The sequence below is a fragment of the Myxine glutinosa genome, chromosome 8 (genome assembly GCF_964187855.1).
Source record: "Myxine glutinosa chromosome 8, kmMyxGlut1.1, whole genome shotgun sequence".
NCBI lineage: Eukaryota > Metazoa > Chordata > Myxini > Myxiniformes > Myxinidae > Myxine > Myxine glutinosa.
In genome coordinates, this window is record NC_136268.1 from 155,016,774 (window position 1) to 155,034,864 (window position 18,091).

At 43.9% G+C, this 18,091-nt stretch overlaps 1 protein-coding gene across 3 annotated transcripts in view; it reads right to left on the reverse strand.

The window, feature by feature from the left end:
* ANTXR2 (ANTXR cell adhesion molecule 2) overlaps positions 1-18,091 on the reverse strand; it is a 154,183-nt gene that overhangs the window by 40,432 nt on the left and 95,660 nt on the right. For all 3 annotated transcript variants that reach the window (XM_068125462.2, XM_068125464.2, XM_068125463.2), the window contains 3 exons: positions 11,479-11,577; positions 11,288-11,357; positions 10,934-11,012 (listed from right to left, as the gene is read on the reverse strand). In XM_068125462.2, the coding sequence (XP_067981563.2) occupies positions 10,934-11,012; positions 11,288-11,357; positions 11,479-11,577 (248 nt within the window). The remainder of the gene's footprint in view (positions 1-10,933; positions 11,013-11,287; positions 11,358-11,478; positions 11,578-18,091) is intronic.

The window sequence follows — 18,091 nt, forward strand, 5'->3', positions numbered from 1 at the left end:
AATAAGTCTACTCAAAAATTGTGAAACGTGAGTCTTGTTTATGGTATTTTCAGGTAAATATATTATACACTTTGTATTGTTGTTTGAGATGTTAGGGTTAGCCTTGAAGTGCCCCAGAGCAGTGTTCTGAGTCCAGTCTTATTTCTGATCTTCATAAATGATCACTCTGATTCTCTGGAAAATCTTCTATCTATTTGCTGATGGCTCCACCCTCTGGCATGAAATTCCTCAAATCATAATTGGAGGGAATAACTAATCAGCTCTTACATAATCAATTACCCCAGGTGGCTAGGATTATATATATTAACCCCCCCCCCCCCCCCCTCCATGCTAGTCTAAATTAACTCTTCCCATGGGAACCTCAGTGGTGCACGTTTCCATGTATGCCTGCACCCTGCAGGTAAGAGTTTGAATCTCCACCTGAGTTCCTCTAGTGTTAGATAGATATAGTTAATGCAGTTATGAAACATCATGGGTAGATGTGGGCGATGGCAAGAGATGGTGGTGCCCTGCCTGCTTGAAGTCCTGGAGGGAAGTGTATGACTGAACCAACTCTGGAAAATAGTTCCAAAGTGGGCAAAAAGAGGAAAAAGGAATGAAGGTGGGTGGAAGTTTCTATTTGGAGAGTTTAACGAGGAGGGGGTGGAGGAGGCGGTACTGGAGAAACATGCAAGTAGAGGAGGAGCTAGGGAGGGTTAGACATGTGAGAGAGCATTGGGAGGTAGACTGAAGGAAAAACATTGAAGAAAGAGCTAGAGGCCAGTGATCCATCTGTGATGTGAAAACACGTCGTGCTTCGGCAATAATGTTGATAGTTTTAGATTATACGGATTCTAGGAGAAACAGACGCAATGCTGGGGCGCCAGGCCATGGTGGAGAGAAATTCCATCCTGAGCTATGGCTAAAAGCCTTGTAAGGCTGAGCGATTCTGCTTTTTGAAGTAATTAATACGGATGCCAGAGGATGCCCAGAGTATGTCTGGCTTTGTAGACCTGCTCCACTATGTGGTTAGCCCAGGAGAGGCAATGGCTAATAGTGTGGCCAAGAACCCCAAGAGAATGAACCTCTTCCAATTACTGACTACCGGTATGTTAATAAACATGCGGGTTCATTTTATGATCATTCCAATGTGACAGCGTGAAACTGATATTTTCCAGGATTTATAGACATTTTGCATTTGTCAGACCAACATCTAATCAATTCCAGATTAGCACATAGTGATGCAGCTGGTAGGATGAAGTACTGTTTATGATGCAGCTGGTAGGATGGGGGAACTGTATAACACAATGTGGAGTCATATGTAAAAAGGAAGAGGATTTTTCCAGAGATATAAGAGAGATAATTTGTGTAGATGAGGAACCAGACTGGGTCAAGACACTAAATTGGGGAACTGCAGCCTCCACTGGGGGAGGAAAGGAAATTATTTGATTGACATGACATGTTAATTGCATGAGTCGAGGAAGTGAGAAAACCAGGTATTAAAGTAGCCTTGTTATGCCCTTGTACACTGCAGGCAGACAGCTTGGTAAGCAGGGTAGAATAGCAGACTGTCCAAAGTATGTCGAGGTGTATGTCCAAGGTATGTCTAGACATTCAAAGTACACCGCCCCCATGCCCAAAAAATTAATATCCTCCAGCGCAGCATTGCCGGGCCACCTTAGGCGCCCGGCAATACCGCCGTGCAGCTCATAGAGACTGTATTGGGAGGGAGAGGTGTACAAAAATTGATTGATTAATTGCATAATTGAAATCAACAAATAATGATCATAAAATATTTTCTTAATCAATTGGCTAATAGCATACCTAAACTACCAGTGCTTGATGCGAAGCTGTATCTTTTTGAAAATTAATTAAATAAGTCATTAATCGAAAACATTAATTAATTAATTGATTAATTAATAAGTAATTCATCGATTAATTGATTTATCAATAAATCAAAAATATCCTTTATAGCCACATCATTTGGTCACTGTCATGTCCAAATATCAGCTTCCTAGCTCAAAAGGTGCCTGAGATATTGCCCAGATAAGAAGGAAAATAAATGAATCATTAATAATGAAAATAAATAATAATCATGAAATAATTAAACAATTAATCAATTTGCTAATAGAACACCTAAACCACCACCGTTTCATCTGGATCTGCAACTTAAAAAAAATGAATTAACTAAATCATTAATCGAGTAATTAAATAATTAATCGATTAAGCAATAAATCTAAATATCCTTTATAGCCACATCACATGGTCACTGTCATGTCCAAATATCAACTTCCTAGCTCAAAAGGTGCCTGAGATATTGCCCAGATGAGAAAGAAAATAAATAAGTGAGTAATAACTAAAATAAATAAACAATAATAGTAAAATAATTAAATTATTAATCAATTGGCTAATAGAATACCTAAACCACCATCGTTCCATCTGCATCTTAACTTTAAAAAAATTAATTAAGTAAGTCATTAATCGAAGAATTAAATAATTAATCGATTAATTGATTAATTAATAAATCAAAAATAGCCTTTACAGCCAAATCACTTGGTCATTGGCATGTCCAAATATCAGCTTCCTAACTCAAAAGGTGCCTGAGATATTGCCCAGATGAGAAAGGAAATAAAAAGGACTTAATGAATCGATAATAATTAAGTAACTCATCAATTAATTGAATAATCAAAAAACAAAAAAATTGCGTTTTTGACAAAGTACTTGCTCACTATTGTGACGAAGTTTCAGCTTCCTATCTCAAAAGATGGCTGAGATATCACCCGGGCAAACAAACAAAACACAAAACACAAACACAAGAGTGAAAACTGCGTACTCCCTTTCAGCGCGTCTTTGCTGGGCCCACTTCAGTGCCTGGGAATGACGTCATGCAGCGCCTGCAGATGGCATAGGAAAGGTGCGGTGTACAAAAATCAGAGTGAAAACTGAGTACTCCCTTTCAGCGCGCATCATTGCTGGGCCCACTTCAGTGCCTGGCAATGACGTCATGCAGCGCCTGTAGATGGCATAGGAAAGGAGCGGTGTACAACATTCAGAGTGAAAACTGAGTACTCCCTTTCAGCACGCGTCATGCCGCGCCTGTAGATGGCATAGGAAAGGAGCGGTGTACAACAAGAAACCTGAGTGAAAACTGAGTACTCCCTTTTAGCATGCGTCATGCCACGCCTGTAGATGGCATAGGAAAGGAGTGGTGTACAACAAGAAACCGGAGTGAAAACCGAGTACTCCTTTTCAGCACGCGTCATGCCGCGCCTGTAGATGGCATAGGAAAGGAGCGGTGTACAACAAGAAACCGGAGTGAAAACCGAGTACTCCCTTTCAGCACGTGTCATGCCGTGCCTGTAGATGGCATAGGAAAGGAGCGGTGTACAACAAGAAACCGGAGTGAAAACCGAGTACTCCCTTTCAGCACGCGTCATGCCACGCCTGTAGATGGCATAGGAAAGGAGCGGTGTACAACAAGAAACCGGAGTGAAAACTGAGTACTCCCTTTCAGCACGTGTCATGCCGCGCCTGTAGATGGCATAGGAAAGGAGCGGTGTACAACAAGAAACCGGAGTGAAAACTGAGTACTCCCTTTCAGCGTGCGTCATTGCCAGGCCCCATTCGGTGCCCGGCAATGACGTCATGCAGCGCCTGCAGATGGCATAGGAGCGGTGTGCAATATAAAATACCATATTTATGATAACTATCAGTATTTGATAACATGCTTGCTAGGAGCACATTATTTGTAGTTATTATTATATTTATAGTTGCACATTATTCACATCATGAAGAATCACGTTTTTACATTATTTATAGTTTTCAATAAAATATAAGATAATTGTTTTTTAACTACAAACTACAATGGTGTGAAGTAAATGGTTGTTCTACAAAATCTACATCGGAAATTGATTTTAAAGCTCCGCATGTGGGCTCCGTCAGGATGCATTGACAAGATGACAACAAGTTGCATTTGTGAAAGCGTGAGCTTTAACATCAGCGCTGCAGCGCAGCAAATCATATGACCTATTTTCATTTTGGTAAAATCTAATTATGCAACAGGATTGTCAATGCGATGCTGGTGTTAATTTCCTTTAATGAGTCAGGCAGTGGAGAGAGGAGCAGAGGAGGCAGTCGTCGGATGGGGAGGGCTTGTCTGTTTGAAAACACAACGCATAATTAGCCTCGGGCTCATAAATTCCATTGTGTTGTTGTTCTGTCATGTGTCACAGCACTTGCAGCGTGTCAGTATGCCCAATGTTCGGCCGTTTTCCTTGTTTTCAAAGAATCATTGATTTTCTCACCAGAATTTTAAGATGTGTGATAGTTCTACCAAGATTTGGCTTCAGTAAAGAACATCACAACACCGCGCTAAAAGTCACATGTGAAATTAACTTCGCTGGGAAGATGCAACATAAATATTGCTTTTACATGTTGTGATCGAGGAGCATGAACAGGACGCATCGAAAAATTTTCACCTTTTGTTAACTTACAGCCTGGAATAAAATTGCATTTAATCAGACTTTTCCCACCTTTATTTACACATCGTAACCCACAACTTCCAAGTGAAAAACAAATTCTACTAATTTCAGAAATATTATTTAAAAACACAAAACTAGAATATCTTGGTTGGATAAGTGTCCACCCCCCTTATTATAACAATCGCAAATTATCTCAGGTGTAACCAGAGCCTCCGCTGGGTATGTGGGGGCCCCCCTGCAAACCTCACGTGGGGGCCCTTTCTATTGGAGGGCTAATAATATGGTGACAGATCTTCAGGTGAAGAATCGATTCATACCGAGGTTCCAGAGGGGGTAGCGAAGTATTAGAATGACCAGTTCTGTCTGTCTCTGGTGTATCAGTCTTTCCACCCCATCATTGGTAATGTATTGTCATATCTCGGCTAAGCCTGTACCGATTGTAACCAAACCTTTTTTTTTTCTTTTTTTTTTTTCTTTTTTTTGTATACTGAATCGAGGCTCGTGAAAGAGCTAACATTTATTTCACAAACAAATCAACCAGACAAACAAAATACACAAAAAGAGGGAGCGGAAGACAAGATGGGGAGAGAAGGGGAAGCACACAACCACAACATTTGAGAGCAGGGAGAAGTGTGGGAGGGAGAGGGCTTGGGGGCAGGAGGCATGGGAAAGGGGGGGGGGGGGGGGGGATAAGTATAAAACACAAGGGGACCGAAATTAGCGGGGGTAGAAAAGATCAAGGTTTTGGATGGGGATAGATAGTAGTATGGGTCACCCAGAGTGTGATATGTGGCCAACAATGAACCAAGTGAAATGTCAATCGCTGTTTATTATTTGCCAGGATAGCTTATGTGGGCCTAATGCCGAGTATGTTAAGAATGAAGATAACGCTGACTGACGTCCTAATGGTCCTTCCGCCAGATGGAGGAAATGACGTAAAGTCGAGAAAATGATTCACAGTCAATTTCATTCGATTTACTTTGAGGTCGTTGGAAAGCTTTTTAACAAGTAATAAAAACATTTTAAAAAACGAAAAAGGATGTAGGGATGTTACTGGAAAAAGTATGGAAACAAGAAGAATTTAAAACTGCGAGAAGTGATGCCCCGGGGACCAAGACGCCCCATTCTGATTGGACAAGTGTGCAACAACGCCCTTGACAACGGCAGCACGGGCACAATTATGCAAAGTTTGAACTGAATTGATCCGAAACATGGAGGAGGTGCATTTTAGAGGTTTTCCATGAAATCCAATATGGCCGCAATGCTACGTGACCTATGACGTCATCCAGAGGATATACATCAAGGCAATTGGCATACTATAAGTGGTCCAAGTTTCAACTCAATCGATCGAAAAATTAAGGCCGAGATGCATTTTAAAGGTTTTCATGAAATCCAATATAGCCGCCTAGTCACGTGACCTATGACATCATCAATTTTGATCAATTTTGTTTTCTTTTTCATTGCCAGACCATGTGACCGATCATTTTTTTTTTGATATTCAAGTTCTTATTGATGAATAGATGCCACAGAAAATGTTTTGTGTTAATCGGATAGAATTCTTTTTACCTCAGCGTAGCTGCCAAACCGCTTCACCAATGACGTCATCTCGTACAACTTTCTTGCACCATGGGAAGTCGATCATAACATGACAAGAACCAAATCGATAGCATTTGCGGTTTCGGAGAAGAATATCTTTAAATTTTTCGCTTAAATCCAAGCTAGTTGCCATGGTGATTGCAAAATCAAAATTCGGGAACAAGATAGCATCAATTCCCATTGGCCCCAACATTCCTGGAAAGTTTCAACTTGATCGTCGATCTGAGCAACAGTGCCGATGATAGCTTCAACAAAATTTGGCGGAAAGAATAATAACGAGTCCAATAACAAAAGGAGACCAAGTCTCTTATAGACTCGGTCCCCTAATGTCCGTTTAAACATAAAGATACAGGTTTCTATTTTTAAAGTCCGTCTATCTTTGTGAATTGGATGAAGAAGATCTTTAATGTGTGGTGACAGGAACCATTTAAGCTTTTAGAATAAAGCGTGATGGACACGGAAGGAGCACATGAACAACAACAACAACAACAGCTCTGCCACGAAAGGTCCAGGTTTCGCGTGTTTAACTGTATTTTTCATCCTCTTTTGCCAAGCTTCGGCTAGAGTGGTGTAAAGCTCGCCGCCATTGGACTCTGGGGCAGTGGAACCATGTTATCTGGAGTGATGAATCACACTTCACCATCTGGCAGTCCGACGGACGAATCTGGGTTTGGCAGATGCCAGGAGAATGCGACCTGCCCGAATGCATAGTGCCAACTGTAAGGTTTGGTGGAGGAGGAATAATGGTCCGGGGCTGTTTTTCATGGTTCGGGCTCGGCCACTTAGTTCCAGTGAAGGGAAATCTTAACGCTACAGCATACAATGACATTCTAGACGATTGTGTGCTTCCAACTTTGTGGTAACAGTTTGGGGAAGGCCCTTTCCTGTTTTAGCATGACAATGCCCCCGTGCACAAAGCGAGGTCCATACAGAAATGGTTTGTCGAGATCGGTGTGGAAAAACTTGACTGGCCTGCACAAAGCCCTGACCTCAACCCCATCAAGCACATTTGGGATGAATTGTAACGCCAACTGCGAGCCAGGCCTAATCGCCCAACATCAGTGCCCGACCTCATTAATGCTCTTGTGGCTGAATGGAAGCAAATCCTCGCAGCAATGTTCCAATATCTAGTGGAAAGCCTTCCCAGAAGAGTGGAGGCTGTTATAGCAGCAAAAGGGGGGGGACAAACTCTATATTAATGCCCATGATTTTGGAATGAGATGTTCGACGAGCACATACGGGTGTGATGTTTGGGTGTCCACATACTTTTGGCCATGTAGTGTATATATATAGCAGTTCATGAGGACCCCTTTGATTAAAAACATTATAATCACTCACAAATCACACTTGTTCTCTTCCATATAGTAAATTAACCAAGAAGAAGAGATACCACAAATTAAGAAGTATAACTTGTAATTATACTGTAGTTGGTTTAACAAACCCATACATGAAATCAGCGAACAGTAGTTGCAGTGGCCCAGAGAAAATAAATTTGTTTGTCAGATTGAAATGCTGGAAGTCATGACCAATCATCACCATAGGTATGAAATAGGATCACACCCAAATTAATCTCTGCTGTGATCCGGGTCTCACCGAAGTCCCAAAAAGGTGTATCGAAAAAGCAAAGAGTCTTTCTACCCGACAACTTAACCATCCCGACTTTGCCATTCCCTTTCATATTCCTCTCCACAACCTATCCAAACGAATTCTGCTCACACATTCCTCCATTCACTCTCTTCCAAGGATTCCTGCATCCTGTGGTCAAACAGCCTCAAAATTCACCGACTTCGAAATTGGAAGCTACACATAATGATCACCATAACTCACGGCAGCAGGGATGTACGCAAAATGAGTTTGTTTTTTATTGCCGTTGACATTGCGACAGTTTCCGCGACGAGCCGAATAGGTTGTTACTTGTTCGGGGGGGGCGGTTCAACATATCCATCTGTCTTGTTGGTAAAAATGAACATTTGGTCTTGTGTGTCCCAACGCCAGGTCGAATCGCGAAGCTATGTAATCGACTGTGTGCATGCAAACGAAGCCACGCGTAGTAATTATCAGAACGTAACATCCAAATTTAATGAGCAGGTACTAACCCACACCTTTTAAGTTTTCATCAAATTCTCAACCAATCAAAACAAACAAAAACCGAGGGCATAAATACTGGTAGTCACAGCTATTTAAATGTCTCAGAATAAGCAGTGGCATTTTTTAAATAACGAAGTGCTTTAAATCGATCCGTCTGCCATCACAACGTAAAAAAACACTGAATATTCAAATAAAAGACGCAATGCTGCATTCGACGCATCAGAAAGAACCTGAGCAAAGAGCAAATCTAGTCATCAGGAGGAACCTGGATATTATTCGCGTCTCAGCCGCTACTCCTCTACTGTGTGTAAGAGTGGTGAGCGAGGAATGTGTGGGGCACGTGGTTGGCACATGTGGCATGGACGTTGAGGAAGATGATGAACGTGTGTGGAGGGGGGGGGGGGGGCTGCATGCATTCGTGCAGGCCCCTGGGGTTGAGTTATAATTGGGTTATATATAGTGTTCCCTTCAGGCTACTGTATACACCCTTCCCCTCCCTCATCCCACCATTCCTCTGCCACCTCTCATCCCACCATTCCTCTGCCACCTTCCACCCTCTGCCACCCTTCCTCTGGCCTCCCATCGCACCCCTTCCCCTCCCTCCAGACTTCCACCCCACCACTTCACCTCCCTCCAGACTCCGACTCCATCACTTCCTCTGGCCTCACATCCCACCCCTTCCCCTCCCTACAGACTCCCACCCACCCTTTCCACTCCCTACAGACTTACACCCCACCCCTACCACTCTCTCCCTCATCCCACCCATTCCCCTGCCTCCTCCCTCCTCTTCCCCTCACTCATCCCACCATTCCCCTGACCTCGCATCCTACCCCTTCCCTTCCCTCCAGACTCCCACCCCTCACCTCCCTCCAGACTCCCACCTACTCCTCACTGACAGTGAATAAAGCGTTTTTAACCACAGTTGGGAAAAATAAATAATTAAAATGAATATAATGCATAAAAACTCCTAATTTGAAAACTTTAGCACCTGCAAAAGCGACGTATACAGCAATTCATTGGTATGAAGATCAGACATTTATTTGATGATGTGTCAGGAAATTGGAAAAATTAATTTTGAGCACTTAAAATAAATTTGATTTTGAGTTAAGCGAGATAAATTTGAATTAATCGTGCAAAAACCGTTGCGGCCTGTTCCAAGGCAAAGCATTTTGAGCAGGCCGAAACAATGCTTAAGACCCCTGGGAGGGACAGCGGGCTGACCGAGGATAAAGCCTGCTTTTGTTTTAATTAAATAAGTCGGTTACCTATCATCAAAAGGCGTGTTTTCACTTATCCAAACAGCCAGATTTCATTCATGCACTCCTTCGGAGTCCACTTAGTACGCATGCAAAGTTTCGGGCTGCTAGGTTTCATGGTTTTGCAGTTATGGATGAAACACACTAACTACGTCACTGACTGACACACACATTGCCTTTTATTATTATGAATAAGTTTTAATTACTTTCAAAAATAACTTGTCTACAGACACTAGTTTTGATTATAGACCGTGCGATGATCTTGCTTCTACCAAATACGCAAACAACTGTGTACCACTCGTGTACTAAAAGGTGAGTTTTTGGGGTAGCCCTCCTAAGATAATTGAAATTGAATTATAAATAATTTTATCGATTAGAATTTATAATATAATTATAAATAATTATAAATATGTAAAATTTCTTTACTACAACACGTTTTCTTTATTACCTTCTCTCTGAGTTTTAACAAAAGTATAAATTAAAATCCCAAACAATACATGCCATTCAACCCTCATTTGATGCACGCTAAATCTCTGCGAACTAGCGTTAGAATGAAGTCAAGAGCCAGCTCCAAGGGAACATCGAGGCCCGTCACAAGGCCTGACGTAAGCACCGTTGTCAGGTGTCAGCCTGGTGCACCAGTCCCTGCCACCGCCTCGTTCCGTGCAATCTACATCTGCAAGGCGACGCTGTCAGTGCTGTCAGCTGTGCTTAGGCTGTGTGCTCAGGAAAAAAACACGGGGCTCTTTGACCGCCCCCAGAGCACAGCCACCGCCCCCCGCCGAGTCGGCCCTACATGTCAGTACCGTGTTCCTGGTTGGCAAACACAATTCCACGAAGCATTTACATCTGGATTAAAATGGACAGCGTGACACTACCAATTTATTTATTCGTCGACAAAGATAAGTGATGTATAATTTCACTGTTCTTACTTTATATGGAAGACAAGATTTATTGATTTTGATAAGTGCACGATTTTGATTTTTTTGGAACCACATTTTTTTTTAGTTTTACTCCATTCTGTCTGCAATTATTAAGGAAGTACTCAAAATATTCTCCTCATATTTGGTTCACTGGTATCCCTGTGTGTCACAAGAGGCGACTAAGAGGGTTGGCGGCAGGAAGGGCATCCGGCTGTAAAACATTGCTTCAAAAAAAAGGACCACGGTGCCCAAAAAGGCCAACCCCTGCTCTGCGGGGAAAAATGGCCTCTAAAGGTGCTTCTTCTTCTTCTATATTGGAACCCTTTTAGAGAGGAAAATCTCAAAGCTTACCCATCCATTTGCATCAGCATATAAATAGGTCATTTTTTAGGACATGCTGTCACATTTTATATAAATTCTGTCAAAAAAGGAATCCAGTTTCAAAACTTCAGCACAAAGGAGATTTGCACATTTCTCTGTTTAATTCCATCAAATGAAGTGCGATTCCGAGCGGGAAGATCAGACTGCTTTCCCGTTCTAATTGCAGAAACATAACAAAAGTTGCAAAATGCGGATGGATACACAAAGCAAGTATCTGCTCGTTACTTACACAACTGACGATGGAGATATGGATGGAGCTCGATATGAAGGAAACTCCCTCATTAATGCTGATCTGCAGATACACTGTACTATTTGGACATAAAAGAAGAGGGACAACATTAAAAAAAGATATTTCAGATTAATTCAGACATCAAGACCTAAAAAAAAATGCAATTTTTCCAACTAATCTACATTCTGGGTTTGCCCCAAATTACTCCCTCACTCCTCCCCCCTCCATGTTGCATTCAACATGTGGCATATTGTTGAGAAAGATTACATTTTGTCGGGTGCAGAAAACATAAATCAACACAATTTTGGCCTGTGGTAGCGGCAATCTGGCTGTTAGAAATGTTGCTTAACTCACGTGCCAACTTCATTTACAACGGGTCCCGGGCACAGCAGATAGTTGTCTTTGATGGTCCGAGGAGCAACCACTGCACACGCATTGCAAATGAAAATGTCCAAGTGCTCTAGATATCCGATGGGATTCATCAAGTAAGCACGGTGGAACTCGTTAGTTCCATTTCAACCTCAAAATGTAGAATTCGTACCCACCGTGGTAGGAGCGGTTGAAGCTGAAGCTACAACGGACAGTCTTGGCCACATTTCCACCTCGTCTGAAGCCATTTCCCCAAACAGTTGCTTCAAACTTCTCTGGAACCATGAAAAAAACAGCCAGATGGAGCACAGGGAGACGTCATCCGGGGATGTACTCAACATCGCATTTATATTCCAACTAGCAGAAGTACCCGGCATTGCCGGGTGGGGGAGGGGGGAGAGGGGAGGGGAGGGGGAGGGGAGGGGGGAGGGGAGGGGGGAGGGGAGGGGAGGAGGGGGAAGGGGAAAGTGGAGGAGAGGGGGGGGAAAGGGAGGGGAGAGGAGGGGATGGGAGGGGATTGAAGGGGACGGGAGGAGGGAGGGGAGGGGAGGAGGGAGGCAGGAGAGGAAGGGGAGTGTCTCACGTTTCTGAGTGAATGTGGCTCACGTTTCTGAGTGAATGTACCTCACGTTTCTGAGTTGTGATGCCGATCAGGAAGAAGAAGCCGTACTACCAAATTCGTACACTTCTGAAATTGTTTGATTTATTTGTATTCAAATGTCTGGTAATTGTTTTGTATTTATTTATGCGAATGTGTACTTGTACTTGTATATACTTGTATATAAGTTGTACTTGTATATAACTGTCATTAATTTAAAAAGGATTCGGCAGTATTGAGCGATTTTTTTTTTACTCCAAAAAAACGAACTTTTTGTTTCAATTTTTTTTTGTTTTGTTTGCCTAGAACACTCCCAGACACTCACTGATGAACCTCTGAAAGTTTGATGAAGATCCGTTCAGCCATCTCTGAATAAAACGCGGACACACACAGACAACTCGCGTTTATATATATTGTTGCGGAACCCGACGTCGGCCTATGGTTCCCCTTCGAGGGGGGATTAAGCCCCTCGTCTGTTGCTGACCGACGTGGTCCCGGGGGTATGACGCCACGCCCGGTCGGCGCTGGATAGGGTTTTAGGCCCACAAGTCCTATGACCTAAATACCAGCGCTTCCCGGTACGCGAAGGAACACCCCCCGCTCACGGCCGCAGCGTAATGGATGTTGCGCCGAGCGAAGCGAACCGCGGCGTGAGCCGTTTACCAAGACTAGACCCGATCCTGAAACGTTGGCCAAATCGTGCCACAGATATTCAATGAGGGAAAAGACAAAGACGACACGGATGTGAAGAAGAGGAAGACGAAGGCAAAAAGGTTTGAACTACGACTATTATTTATTACTATTTACAGGACCAAAATAACCAAGGAAGAAGGAAAGATAATAAAATAAAGACAGAAGGGATCAAGGAGACACAGTGCAATGCTAGCTTACCTACAGTCTTAATTAACCCAGGACAGAACAAACAAAAGACGGACTCACACGAATGGGGAATTTGCAGGCAGGAATGATTGGCTGGACCGGGAGGAAGGTTCAGCTCGGACCAGAGGACGGCCGGGCCGGGAGGGAGCAGCCGCCGCCCTTCCTCAACAGCAACGCTGCCGTCAACGCTCAAGCTGTGGCGATCAAAGCTGCGATGCTTCAAAGCTGCTGTGGTTCAAAGCTGCTGTGGGGCATCCCTCTCTCCTCTCCTGGATCACGCAGCTTGGTGTCTCTCTCTGAAGCTCCTTTTTGTGCAACTCTTAGAACTCAATGGTTCGCTCTCCGTGCTTTCTCAGGACTCCTCCCTTAAACGCAACCACCTTGGACTTGGACTCTTCTCTCTTGGAACCTTTTTGGACTACTCTCTTTAACGCAACCTTGGTGCAACTCTTTCTTGGCACTTGGCACTTCGCATTTGGCAATGCGCACTTGGCACTTGTTCTACTTGGCACTTCTGCCGTATCTCTGACTCTCCTCTCGCACTTGTCTCAAGGCTTCCGCGCGCGCTTTTTATAACGCCCGCGGGCGATCAAGCCGCCGGCCTCTAGAACACGCCCATCGGTGAGCTCGCCTCGGCCCTGATTGGTTGGCACGGGCCCTCTGGCTCCACCCTTGATGACGATGGGCGGGCACGCCCAGGATTCGGCAGCTCCTCCCCCTTCTTCTCCAAGCCTACCTCGTGGCTAATGGAGTCGCGGTGAAAACCGCCCAATAGCTGCGGCGAATGCAGTTGGCAATTGAGGCTTTATTAAATGAAAATGAAAGGGGATCTATCTATTTGAATTCGGTGCAATGGAGAGTCAACTAGTGGGAACAGAGCCTTAACCTACATAGAATAAGGAAATAAACTACCAACAAGCAGGGAATCTATGATTGGCTAACGTGATTGTTTATGACCTAATTACGGGACGCCCTTTTGACCTTTATACACAACTGGAGGAAGGAGGGCGATATTTTTACAACAATAAAAAAAACACAATCCTCATATCCACAACAATATATATATAAATCGGGATTTAAATTTAATTTAAAAATTTATCCAGATGTCTATTCTCTTTCAAACATTCAAACCGACAGAGGTAGTTATTTATCACAGCATCTGTAGAATTTTCACTCTTTTACTCAACTCCGCTTCGCTGTTACACGGTGGAGCAAAAAGTCAAATGAGCTTTATATATAGAGAGATATTACAATTCCCAGGAAATAATCCTCAGGTGAAGTCGAGGAAAAGGTGAAACGTGCATTCTATTTTCGATTGCAATTAATAAGATAACAAAGAGCAGCACATGGGATGCCTCGTCTTTGATTCATGTATGTTTGCCTTTAAATTGCTACATTGGAATTTGTCAAAACTCTAAGCTGCCCAAAATCGTATTTCCTGCACTGGATTAGGCTAATGGTATGAAAACTGACTTCGACCCAGCTGACCAAAGCCTAAGTCAGGAAATGGTGAGTAAGTGGGCCACAAACATACGTACGTATGAGGTCCCGGGTCACCAACAAACCTAACATGACCATAGCCACACGTTTCTCCCCATACGGCGTGAGGCCCTCAGCTGGAAATGAAGACGGACAGTGGCTCTGTCGACTTTGGACACTAATTTGTGGGCAGAGGACACAGACATTCCGCCTCGTATTGTAATCAGGTCCATTGCCCTTGAACCCTCATTTGAATCGTCCAATGGCGGCACCCGTTTGAGTCGCGACCGGCGAGCTGTGAAATGGCTACATTTATTCATGTCGCAGTGAAAAGCGATAGCTACCGACAGAACATTATCACGCATTTCCATCCTCACACACCCCTCCGATGTTTCAGCGTGACCGATCGACTGTGTTAATTTAACCCTTTTAGCATACAGTGCCCCTTACAATTTCAGTGAGGTATCTAATAACTGCAAGGAACGACTTCACCCCAAGAAGTTGTCTTTCATCAAGTTGCACATTAATCAATAGGCCAAAGAGCTTTTATGGAAGAGCTCTGAACAATACACTTTTGTACTAAAGCCACAGCACAACAAACTTTTTTTTACTCGATCATGTTAGAGTTTTGGACATCGGATGGAAGCAGGTACTTGTCTTGAGGACCTCCATCCATTGTTGAGACAGCAGAGACAACCAGAGTCGAGTGACCAGGTCTGAATCCAAATTGATGATCGGAGATCAAGCCATTGGAGAAGAGGAAGGATTGGATATCCGAAGCAATGATGGATTCCATGACTTTGCTGATAATTGGGAGCAGGCTGATTGGTCTGTAGTTGCTAGGATCTGTTTTTGCACCTTTTTGTGTAAAGCGGTGATGTTGGCTGATTTCCAAGCAGATGGCAGATGACCTTGAGCAAAAGAGAGGGTGAAGAGAACAGAGAGAGGGAGTGAAAGAGCGGCTGAGCAGGATTTTAGGACCCGTGGGCTGATGCCGTCTGGTCCAGTTGCAGAATCAGAATCGAGGTTTGCCAGAAACTTCTCCACCTTGTCAGGAGAGAAGGACACAGAGTCCAGGAGCAGTTGGGTTCGACTGGGTACAGAGAGAGATGCGTCAAGCTGAGCAACCCACCAAATACCTCATCTCCATGAGCAGATTTGAACCGTCAACATGGGCCCTGATCTTGATGGGCCCGACCCGAGTTGCGTCTCATTCGAGCCAAAGGTGACATCATCATGGGGGTTCTGCTGTCAAGGTGTACGCAGCAGCCATACATTTGACGCGTTGTTACCAATGTCCCTCGAGCGTGGTAATTGCAGCCAAAGTGGATCACATCCTCTTAATCCTTTGGTGCTTATTTATCTTTTATAGTAGAATTTGTGGACACGGTGGACGACGGAGAACGAGTAATATGAACGAGTAAAAAGATTATTCCCATTGCCAGCGCTTATGAATGGAAAACCCAAACTTTTATATCTGTAGAAGGCCGTCATATTTTATCACGATGACAAAAGTTTTTCTTTTTAAACACTGCCTTGTTTTATCCTTGCACATACCTTCAGAGTAGAGCACCATGGAGGGCAGAATGTAAGCTTGATGGACTCAAAGTATATGATGACGAGTTTCTTTTCTGTATGCAGTGTCGAGGCTCATGGAGGAGCTAAACACAGAACGGATCAGGATGTAACAGAACAAAAAGAACAGTAGAAAGAGAAGGGGCGGGGGAATACATCAACAGCATAGTTGAGGGACAAACTAGAGGGATAAGTGACGTGGGGAAGAATGACGGAAAGGGCAGTACAGGAGGTAAACAAAATGGATGCAGACACAAAGTCTCGTTCACAGAGATGGGAGGAAAAACGGGAAAATCTGAAAGAGGTGTGTTTGGGGTTGGTCAATGCGGAGCAGAAAGGGTCATGGTTTGGATGAGGGATCACTTGAGATGGTGGTGAACAGCTATCTTGAAGCCCTAGAGGGAAGAATGATTGAATATGCTGAGGAAGTTGAGTCCACAGGTGGGGAAAATAGAGGAACAAATGAATGGACGTGACCAGCGGGTTGGGGTTTTGTGAGAGTTTATTTTTGTATACAGAGTCAAGGCTAATGGAAGAGCTAGAACACCGAGTGGATCAGGATGCAACAGAACAAAAGGAATATTAGAGGGAGAGGAAAACATCAAAAGTAGAGTTGATGGACAAAATAGAGGCAGCCCTGGATAAATTAATGGGTGCGGGGTGAAATGAGAGTTAGGGAGGATGCACGGGGTGGACAATATGGATATAGAAGGAAGCTCGGGAAGGAAAAACTACAAATTTGAAAGGAAGAGGGCTAAGTGGGGTTAATGGGGAGTGGGGGGGGGGGCAGGATAAATATCATGTCTTTGGGTTGGGGACAATCTGACATGGAGATGAACAGTCTTGAAGACCTGGAGGGAAGAATGAGATTAGTGGAAGTTGGTTCCACAGGCGGAAGCAAAAGAGGAATGAATGAGAGAAGATGAGCACCGATTCTCAATGTTTAGAGTTTCACGAGAAGGGTGTTGATGGTGGAATGTGTGTGCCCAGCCGATAACTGGAGGGGGAGGAGAAAGCATGGAAAGAGCAGAGGATACAAGACCAGAAACGAGGTGGTCGAAGGCAGAGACCACCAACCGGTCTGCGATGTGAAATTGATAGGTCCATAGATTCACCTTGGGAGATTTCAATGAACTTGATGGCCTTGGTTTCCATGGTGTCAAGCTGAGCAAGGTGTTAGACAGGGGCACCAGCCCAGAATGGAGAGCAGTAATCCATCAAGCTGCGGATGAAGACCTTTAATATCTGTTGAATGCTGTCAATGGCATGATGCATGGCACTGATATTATTTATTGACGGCATGATGCATGGCACTGATATCAGTGGTGACGTCATGCGTTTTTGCATGCTGGCCATGCAAAGCATGAAAGCTAAAACTGGGCTGGATTTTTGTGATCATGTCGAGTGGGGGGAGAGAGGGAGGGGGGGAGGGGGTGAGGGGAGTAGATATTACTTTAGAACAGTTAGAAATGTATAGCTTAGTAAACTCTGTGTTCGGGTAGTTGGCCATCTTGATGTATCAAGTAGGGAAATATTAGCTTGAGGATTGTCCTGTTTAATTGAATATCACAGGAAGGGTGTTGCATTGTTCAATAAATAGCCATGGTTTAATGTAAAGAACCTACATGTAAGACCTTCTATGAACCAGGGTTGAGGTACCATGTGAGGAAAGAGAGGGAAGGAGTTTAAATCAACAAGCGAGGGGTGGGTTGTTTGCAAGTGGGATGGGCAGTTGAGAAGGAATTGCCTCAGTGAGAGAGAGAGGGCAGAGTTTGTTCGGTGCAAAGAGCGGGAAGTTTGCCTCGCTGGAGTGGAGGTGGCTTGTTCGTGTTTCATTGTACGTTCGCCTGTATCGTCTCTCCTGCCTGTTTTCCGCCTTTGTTGTTTGGTTCGTGGCTGCGTCCACAGGGGATAAGGGCCTCACCTGGTTTTTCTCGTTCCCTTTCACATCTGTGCTCGAGTCTGGTGTGTGTGGCACCTTTGGAGATCTTTATTTCTCTTGTAAATAATTATTTATTGTGAATTATGTTTCCACTTTTCCCCCTCAACCCACCGTTGTTCCCCACCATCGTGATAATTCTTCCCTGTTATTGTGCTGGGAATAAACCACATTAAATTAGACCTAAGGTTCTCTTGTGCTTCTTGCGATTCCCACGCGCATGAAGCCGCCATTAATTGATTGTCGTCAGAGGGCATAAAAGCCAATTCGGTCCATCCGTCCAGTGGTTGGTGTTAACAGACTGCTGGACATGACAGGT